At 55.0% G+C, this 9,134-nt stretch overlaps 1 protein-coding gene across 1 annotated transcript in view; it reads right to left on the bottom strand.

The window, feature by feature from the left end:
• Positions 1-8,928, bottom strand: part of HGS (hepatocyte growth factor-regulated tyrosine kinase substrate) — a gene marked incomplete at its 5' end in the record, with an annotated part of 9,541 nt that extends 613 nt beyond the window's left edge. The window contains 20 exons of the mRNA XM_010290462.1: positions 14-31; positions 109-204; positions 411-527; positions 849-982; positions 1,060-1,237; positions 1,316-1,456; positions 1,614-1,786; positions 1,975-2,188; positions 2,339-2,482; positions 2,585-2,623; positions 2,985-3,080; positions 3,462-3,560; positions 3,648-3,726; positions 3,961-4,085; positions 4,292-4,360; positions 4,894-4,946; positions 5,918-6,041; positions 8,000-8,092; positions 8,574-8,649; positions 8,844-8,928. Of these exons, the coding sequence (XP_010288764.1) occupies positions 14-31; positions 109-204; positions 411-527; positions 849-982; positions 1,060-1,237; positions 1,316-1,456; positions 1,614-1,786; positions 1,975-2,188; positions 2,339-2,482; positions 2,585-2,623; positions 2,985-3,080; positions 3,462-3,560; positions 3,648-3,726; positions 3,961-4,085; positions 4,292-4,360; positions 4,894-4,946; positions 5,918-6,041; positions 8,000-8,092; positions 8,574-8,649; positions 8,844-8,928 (2,153 nt within the window). The remainder of the gene's footprint in view (positions 1-13; positions 32-108; positions 205-410; positions 528-848; positions 983-1,059; positions 1,238-1,315; positions 1,457-1,613; positions 1,787-1,974; positions 2,189-2,338; positions 2,483-2,584; positions 2,624-2,984; positions 3,081-3,461; positions 3,561-3,647; positions 3,727-3,960; positions 4,086-4,291; positions 4,361-4,893; positions 4,947-5,917; positions 6,042-7,999; positions 8,093-8,573; positions 8,650-8,843) is intronic.
• Positions 8,929-9,134: the final 206 nt, after the last annotated feature.

Raw genomic sequence — 9,134 nt, 5'->3', positions numbered from 1 at the left:
GCTGCGGGGGGGCCCCTCCAGCAGGTGCTAACTGGAACAGAAGAGGTGGCTTCATTAGCAAACGCACCCCTCTGGGGCCCCAGCCCTCCCAGGGCCAGCAGCACTCACCTGTTGGTAGAGGGGCTGCCGTCCCCGCAGGGAGGACTGCTGGGCTGGCAGGCTGTTCAGTGTGGCCTCCTGGCCCGGCAGGGCAGACATGAGGCCCTGCAGAAGCGAGGGGACAGCTGTCAGGGAGGCTAAGGGATGCACAGCGCCCACAGGGCAGAGGTGAAGGCCCATAGCCTCTGCCAGGATGCTCCCTTCCCTGCTGCTGGCAGCACAGGCCCAGGAAGGCTCCACAGGCTGGGGCCCAACCCCACCTCACCCCCCCCAGTGCCCAAGAAGGGGCCCATCTGGCAGGGAGTGCTCACCTGCATGCCATAGGGCTGGTACCCCATGGAGACTGACTGGCTGCCCATGTAGCCCATGGCACCCGACTGGGGTGCCTGAGAGATGGCCGGGATGCTCTGCGACTGCGAGGCTGCACTCTAGGGAGGAGAGGCTGGTGAGAGGTGGTGGAGGCAGCAATGGCTCATCTCAGACTCCCCAGGAGCTCCAGGACCAGCACACTGCTCTCCCTGCTCTGCTAGAACCAGGGTGTCGTCTTCCCTCTGTGCCGTAGGGAGCCACGAACTGACTCTGACCCCCAGCCCACTCCCACAGCAAAAGCAACAGCAGATCCAGAGATCTGGGACCAACCAGCCCTTTCTCCCTTGTGCTCATGACCGAGACAAGGTGAGTTGCACCAGCCCCGCAGAATGCCCCAGCCCTCGCCCCAGCCGGCCGCAAGCTGCTCTGCCCTCACTTGCCTGGTAGCCCTGTGTTGGAGTTGGCTGGTAGGATGAGTATGCCGGGGTGGTGGTGGGTACTGCCTGCCCCTGCTGAGCTGCCTGCCCACTGCCTGCTCCCGGCTGATACATGTAGGCGTTCACCATGCTGGGATCTGGGGCAGAGAGCAGAGATTGAAGCAACCACCTTGCACTCAGCCTCCACCCACATAGGATCAGCTCACCGACATACCTGTCCCTGTGACAGGCATTGCAGTGTACGGCCCTGTGCCCCCTTGTGCTGCCTGGTTCATGTATACACTGTGCATGGGAGAGCCCTCCACGGAGCCGGCTGGGCTGAAGGTGCCAGGGAAGCTGGTGGGCCCAGAGGGCTGGTAGATCACCCCAGTGGCTGCGGGCATGGCCTGGAGCTGTTGAGGGGAGAAAAGCAAGCTTTAGGCCATGTCCCCTGGGACCTGGCAGGAGGGCCTCTGGCCCAGCAGCCGTACTTGGGCATAAGGCAGTGAGAAGGCTGGCATCTGGGCTCTCATCTGGATGGTCTGCTTCTGTTGTTCCAGGCGCATCTGTCTCTCCTTCTCCTGCTCCTGGAGTCGCTGGATAGCCAACTGACGCTGCATCTCCAGGTACTCCTATGGGAACAGGGCCATGATGAAGAAGAGGACAGGAAGCCAGGACACTGCAGAATCTCCTCCTACCAGGGCAGCCATCCTTGGGCTGGCCCAAGGTGCAGGCAGCCCTGCTGGCTGACACAGCCCAGGATACCCTGGAAACGCTTCCCTGCCTCACCTGCTTCTTCTGCCTCATGATCTCCAGCTTCTGGGCCAGCTGGATCTGGCGCTGGCGCTCTGCCTCCTCTGCTGCACGGCGCAGCTTCTCACGATGCTCCTCCCGCAGCGCGTTCAGAGCCCCACGTGCATCCCGGATCTGAGCCAGTTTGTCCTGCAGGCCTTCATAGTACACTGGGGAAGGAAGAGACAGCCTCAGAGACCCTCTCGGGGCAGAGCACTCGGACCACCCCTGCACACCACACTGACTTCTCTCCAGAGAGGCTGTCACAGGAATGACAAGCCCTGGCGCTGGGGGAAGCCCTGGCAGCCACCCGCTCCTCCCCAGGACACATGCCCACAGCTGGGCAGCACGCACGTACGCCTGCGCTCATCCAGCTGGTTGAGCAGCTCCAGCAGCTGGGGGTGCATGTTGTTGATGGACTGGAAAAGGGACAATACAGCAGAGTCATTGGTGATGCTACGGCCCCGCATGTGGTTGCTCTTCATGCGGTTGACAAACGTGGTGACCGCATTCTGCAGCGCCTTCAGGAACTGCTCGTGGTTCTCCTCAGACTCGCCATTCTGATACTGCTGCTGGAAGGACAGGGCAGCCAGTCAGCCTCAACTCTCCCATACCGAGAGCCAGCAGCAAGCCTGCAGAGCTGCGTGACTGGGCTGAATGGAGGAGTCTGGCACTTCTTACCCCTCAGAAGCTACCAGATGCAGGTCTAGGCCCCCTCTTACCTCAACAACACCAAGCGGGGCGGGGTGGGCTTCCCCAGGCTGAGCAGCTGGCTCTGCGAGGGACAGAGGTGCTGACGGGGTGGGGCTCTTGCGAACTTCCTCTTGTTTCTTCTCCCAGTAGTTGCGGTTCAGGTACCGAGCCAACTGCCAGAAAGAGAAGCAAGATGAGCATCGCAGCCCCACTGGGAGTGAGCCTGTGCCTCAGTAAGGCCTGAGTAAGACCACTAGTAAGGCCTGGATCCTCACCTCCGGGTCAATGTCCTCAGCCAAGGGAGCAGATGAATTCTGGAAAGAGACAAACAGGGAAATCTGGTTCAGAGAAACCAGAGACCCACAGGTCCCACACAGATGTCCTGCTCAGCCCTGCCCATGCACAACCACTAGCGCCAAGCACTAGCAAGAGACTGAAAAGGGACACAGCCGTCTCCTTCAGCTAAACACACGCTGCAGCTACAGGAAGCAGCAGAGGCACCTAAACACTGGCTGAGTACAGACATTCTTCCTGAAAACACAGCAGTGCTGTGAAAGAGCAAGGAATTGAACGGTGCAAATCTTTTCTCTCAGAACAGGGATTAAATCTGACCCAAGCAGGGCAGACTTGGGCTGCGTCCAGGCACTTCATGTTCAAGGTCTCCCATGAACGTACCACAGGTGGGGAATAGAGTGTGCTGACCGGGGGAGCTGATGACGTTACAGGTGTGGGCTCAGCCTTCGGGTACATGGAGTAGGTTGTTTTCTGCCTCTGCAAGAGAGAAAAAACAGTCAACTCAGGGACTGTCCAGACTCCTCCAAATCACCCAGTCAGCAACAGACTGGGCACACTGGGTGGGCAAGGTTCCTAGCAATGGCCAGGCATGGCCAGCAGACACAGCCCCATGCTTTGTACAGTTCCCGCAGGCCAATGTGCCCCAGGGCTTGCAGCTTGGGCGCAGCCTGCTTCCAAGATGCGGGACTGCAAACACATCATGTGCCTGGCTCTGCTTTCACCCTCTCATTCCACAGGCCCTGCGACTCGCTCGCGCCAGAACATGCCTAGAGGTCTGCTACTGCACAGCTATGAGCTGCTCAGCACATCTGGGCCGTATGGCAAAAACCACTCCCAGATGCCAAGCACGGCACGAACCATTCTCTCCTTCTCCTCAGCCTCTGACTGAGACAAGGCAATAGCTAGCTGGAGCTCCTCCTCCTCTTGCAGAGCTGTCTCATCACGCTTTGGAGGCAGCTGCAATCAGAAGGATGAGGAAGCCGTCAGTGAAGGGATCAACATGTGGGTCAGGATCACTAGATCACCTACAGGGCAGCCACTCACCTGGGACTGCTGAGAGAGGGGGCTGGTCAGGTACTCGGGGGGCAGTTCGGAGGTGGCAGCAGCTTTACCCTCAGCTTTCCTGTAGTCAGAAAGAGGCGATAGTGCAGACTGAATGCTCCTTCCTCCGCACTAGATCCCCAGCTCCACACAACACTACAGCTGTAAACCCCGTTCCCAGGAAGGAAGGGAACCCAGTCCAGCCTGCACAGCTTGGGAAACCCTCTGGTCTGCAGAAAGGTGGCTCCACACCAAGCTTCTCCCCGCACAGTCCCAGCTGTTGCAGGCAAAGAAACACACCACAAAGAGTACTGACTTGTTGAGATGCTCGTAACACGGCTCGCAGACTCTCACTTCCTTCTCAATCCCGAACTTGGGGATGGTAGAATACTTGGAGGAGCACTTGCCACAGAAGATCTGCCCACAGGCCCTGCAATGATGCTGCAAAGAATGGGAGACATGAGTGCAATAGCAAGATGCTACTTCACCATTAGACGACATCACTCAGACACTCCTGGCACTTCCCTGCCACAGGCCAGGGAATACAGTCCAGCCCCGACACACTTCCACACAGGCTCAGGGAGTCCTGCAAGTCCCGGGCAGCTGTGCAGGACCAGGGAAGCCAGAGGGGCAGGACCAGCACCCACCTTCCGCGTCACAACGCCAAACTGCACTCGACATCTGTGGCACTCCTCAGCATCGACCCAGTCTGGAGCCTGTCAGGGTTAAGGAAACTTGTGTAAGGAGGGGAGAAGGGCCTCAAGGAGAGTGTCTGCACTGAGCCTTTCAGGAGCTCCTATGGCTAAGTAAGGCACTCTCATGAATGAGGGGAACTGGAAGCATTTGCAGATCAACAGGAAATATGAATCCCCACAAGTTATCTCCTCTCATGTTCCTAGAGACTGTGTTGCTTTCCCAGGCAGCAAGAGATTTTCTAGGAACGTGTCTGCGCAGCAACTGCTTTAGCAATGCCCTGCTGCCATGTTCAGACTGCCATGCTGGAAGGCCGCTGAGTAAAGTTGAAACTAACCCTCTGTCCTGGTCAATTCCACCCCTGTCTGGTAGTTTTAGGCTAAATTGCTGTATACTACCCCAGAACTGCCCACGTGACAGCTGGGAGCAGTCTGTACCCAGCAAGGTCTCTAATCCACATGAAATGGAATGCAAGAACTGAAGGTTTAGAAGGAAGCGGACAGGTGAGCAAAGTCTGTCCTGCAGTGCCAACTCCCTCCCCACCAGCAGAGCTCACCCTTTCTGCAGCAAACATGGCATCGCTCTCTTTGAACTCCGGGAACACATGACCTGTGGGAGAAGCGACAGTGTCCTGTTGTGAAAGGGCTCCTCTGGCACACCCTCCTCGAAGGGAGGCCATGGTGCCTACAGCCTTGTGCTGTAGGTCCCAGCCACATGCGTCAGATCTAGCTCAGCACGACCATTATCTTACTCTCACACAACTAACAGTAATCTTCCTCTTGCAGGAGGCCAGAGGACAATGCTTGCACAGCACTTGCTGCTGTCTGTGAAGTAACTGGGCTCTCAGCCACGCTCTCGAATGCACAGGACAATCCCCTATTGCTTTCCCTTATACACCTGTAAGGGACATCAGAGCCCTTTGGATAAGGCTTATTTCTCAAGACCTTGAACTCAGCATGGGGTGGAAAAAAAGCTCACTGCACAGGCAGGCAGGGCTTTGAGTCTCACTCCTTGAATGGCAAGAGTGTGGTAACACCAGCTCAGCAGGCAGCTGGGACCTCCAGGCTCTGCCACTGCCTGTGGAGGTCCTGGTGCACAGAAAGAGGCAGAGACAGCAGTGCGTCCCTTCCCTCACTGGGAATGCTGCGATCCCCAGGACAAGAGAGAAAGTGCCATACTGACACTCTGTCAGAAAGCAGGAGCATGGACCCATCCTGGAAGTACTAATGAAAGCCTGGGAAGAAGGAACCACCCCACTGTAAATCCCTTCCCAGAAGACACTGATTTGCTGCCAGTTTCCTGAAAAACATTTACAGCTCCTGCTTTTCAGGTCTCACTGCCAACCCTTAGCTACTAGCTAGACTACTAGCGATCCTGGGACAATGGGGCTGTCCTCTCTCTGCAGTAGGATTCAGTCACTCCAGGAGGTTCATGGGGTATCAGGCACCAAGAAAAAGCTCCATATTGCAAGTCCAGGTTTCCAGGCAGGGTCCTAACACCCATTCCTTCTCCTGCAAGGCTCCTCCAGAGCAGAGATGTTTGGCTAACTGTCCACCCACCTTTGCCCACAGAGTCCTCACCTTCAACCTTCATTATCTGATAGGTGTCCTGAACCACCTTGTACTTGGGCTCATTGCGGAAGGCGTGAGCCCAGGCCTGGATAAGGTACAGGATCTTACTGCGGACACTTGTCTCCACTTGCCTCTGCACAGAAAGGAAGCAGAAAAAAAAAAATCTGAGAACAAGACACTGAAACCCAAAACATTATGTGAATCCTCCAGAAGAGAAGCCAGAAATACCCTTCAAGGAAAGAGAGACTTTAGAGTATTTGTGCAAGGTAAATGCTGTCAGAAAGCTGCAATAAGGACAATTCACAGCAAGGACTACACACTCCTTCAGGTTCCCCACTTCCCCCCTCCAGCACAAGCAAGAAAATGTCCTTCAGAGCAGCACGGACCAAGTTGAAAAGGGGTGCGGTTATGATGCTTTGAGAAAACACTCACAGAGACTTGCACAGCCACTCCCCAGTGCGGGTACGAGCACTGGCCTGCCCAACATCTTTGTTCACCTCCTCACAAGAGTTGCTCACATCCCGCACTCAGAAAATTGCGGGACCTACAGCTACCTGGCTGGGCAGAACAGCACAGTCCACCTCACCTGAGCGCTGACAGGCCACCACAAGCTCACTGCTGGAGGGTGTTGGTGCCAGGCTGTCAGCACCTCCAGCCTCGAGACTCCTGCCCAGGAATACCCAAAGCTACTTCAGGATGTCACAAAGTAAGGACAGCTGGGAAGCTTGCACAGTTCAAGGAGCCGGAAGAAATTTGGCAAGCCTGTTCTTATTCCAGCCAGCCTCGGAGAGCAGTCCTGTCATCAGCTGACCAGGTCATCATGCATTCACATGACCAGCTGCTCCAGAAATGCCCCAGGAAGCAGAGGAGCATTGTCAAGTTCCTATTTCAGCCAAGAGCTCAGCATGACTTATTGACAATTCCTGGAGCTCCAAACTTCTAGAAGATTTGCAAAATCCTGCATTCCACAAATGTCACAGCACTGAACCTCATCAGAACTAAGACCATTTTATCAGCATTGGGCATTCACAAGCAGCAAAGTTCCAAGTGTAGGAGGAGAATGGGTCTGTGGCAGTTATGAAACTACCGCAGCAGACAGACTGTGGAGAGAACCACAAAACCTCTTGATCTGATCTTATCTGATCTCCTCAGCGCTTGGAGTGGCTGTACTACACCTGGCCGTCACGTTGGGGCAGCATTCCTATCTCAGCAGAAGATCCTGCACGGAAACTGAGTCAGCCCTAGCAGGAAGATGACAAGAGAGAGACATGCTGCTACAGTGTGTGAGGTGACGAGACTCACACAGTCCATTCATCAAATATCTGGGTCATCCGGTTGTCTACTTCTGACAGAAGATGAAGGCTGTAAGGAAGGAACATCAGTAGTCCAACAAGCTCTCGTCTGGGCCTAGCTGGTCTGGGGCTGGGAACTGGAGACAGAAGTTCCCATTTCCACTTCACTTGTAGAAGTCTCCAGTCCGAGGACAGAACGAGCTCCTGCAGGCATCACGTTATAACAAACTGGCAAGTGACAGCTTGTGACAACAGCTTGGCAGTGAAAAAAGCCAGGTCTACATCCTGCACGGCTTCTCAAACAATCCCACAGGCTAATGCGTGGGCCACAGTACAGAGGAAACTCCTGTCGGTTTCCTCCTTGCTGCTCTCCCTCCTGAGCACCTCACACCGTAAGACAAGAGGGAACGTACCTCACCACTGCTCAGGTCCTTGGTGCGACTGCCAGACCATCACCTCTGTCTTCCTTTGCTGTCTCAAGCCAAGTGTTGCAGCCAGGAGCATCTACCATGAAATGGTCTAGGCCTTCACAGCATATTGCTACCCCACTTCACAATATAGTCAAACATTACCTTTGCTCTCATGGTATCTGCTCTCCTTAGCAGGTTCTCCTTAGTTCCCGACACTCATCCCTTCACATCACGCAATACAGTTTGCTCTCTTCTGAAATACATTTTCGAACAGTTTCCCTTCTGTTCCTTACACAAAGGGAACGAAAGAGAGGACGTACGCATTTTCTCCCTCTGCTGCTTCTCTTACAAGCTCATTCAAAAACAACAGTAAAGTAAGATACGTTTACCTTGAGTATTTCTTTCAGTTCCTCCATAGTCTGTTTATTGGCCACCTCGTCATGGACTGTTTGGCCACAGTTTTTAACCACCGACTCCATGACCTGCAAGGGCAAAGGACAGTATTAGCCCACCACTTTCTTCCTTCTCTGTGGCCTGTGATGAGTCCCAGCACACTTCTACAGCAGCACACTAAGATGGGGGCACTATTTAAGCAATGAGTCGCATTAGTGCGATGTCAGTCAAGCCAGGGAAATCCACATAGCCACACTGGAGAGTAAGCTACGTGTACCTCTGCTATGTACAGGCAGACCCCCAGGGACAGTGCCTCAGGTTCCAGCTTTGTCTGTTCCTAATGCTGAGACGGAATTAAAGAATGAAAACCATGGCCTGCTGATCAGTCATAAAACCTCTGTGCTAAGGCCAAGAGGAGGCAAACTCCAAGCTGCGACTCTGCTGCACCCCAGCCAGGGCAGGGAATGCTGTGCAGACTGCGCAGCCCAGGAAGCAGGCTTAAACAAGACGGGAAGTTCCCTGGCCTGTGTGCCAGGCCCCTGCAGTGCTCGTGTTTTGGGCTGACATTACCTCCAGTGCGTAGAGTGCCACGTGGGGATTCTTGTCATTCACTTTCTTCTTGATAGCACTGACAGCATATTTTGCTCTGGGTAAGGAAAAAGAGTACACATCCTGTAACCAAAAACTGCCTGTACTGTACTGCCTTTCCAACGCTTTTCTGAAAGGGCATAACAGGACATGTGCTACCACAGGCTGACAGGTCCGAAACCCTCGCACTTCGCCTTTGGAAGGCAAGGAGAGCTGTACTTACAGCACATCCAAAAGCCAAAACGCACTTACTGGGTATCTCCCTGACGGATCATGTCGCAGATCTGCAGGATGGATTCCCAGTCCGTCTCCAGCAGAAGCTGGCTTGTAGCCTTATCTGCAAGGAAGAAACCTATTAGGCTGCTTTAAGCAACTCTGCTTACCTCCGCTCCGCGGCTGCTGACGCCTTTGCAGGAAAGCTTCCCCGGCGCACCCGGTGCGGAGGCGCACCCGAGGACAGAAACCCCGATTTCTCCCGGAACGCGTCAGCTCTTCCCCTTCAGACGCCCTCAGTGACCTCGGCCCCGCCGGGCCGGCCCCGAG

This window comes from Phaethon lepturus, unplaced genomic scaffold, assembly GCF_000687285.1.
Source record: "Phaethon lepturus isolate BGI_N335 unplaced genomic scaffold, ASM68728v1 scaffold23277, whole genome shotgun sequence".
NCBI lineage: Eukaryota > Metazoa > Chordata > Aves > Phaethontiformes > Phaethontidae > Phaethon > Phaethon lepturus.
Note: the sequence above shows the minus strand (reverse complement) of the source record. Positions and strands in the feature narration are given on the sequence as shown.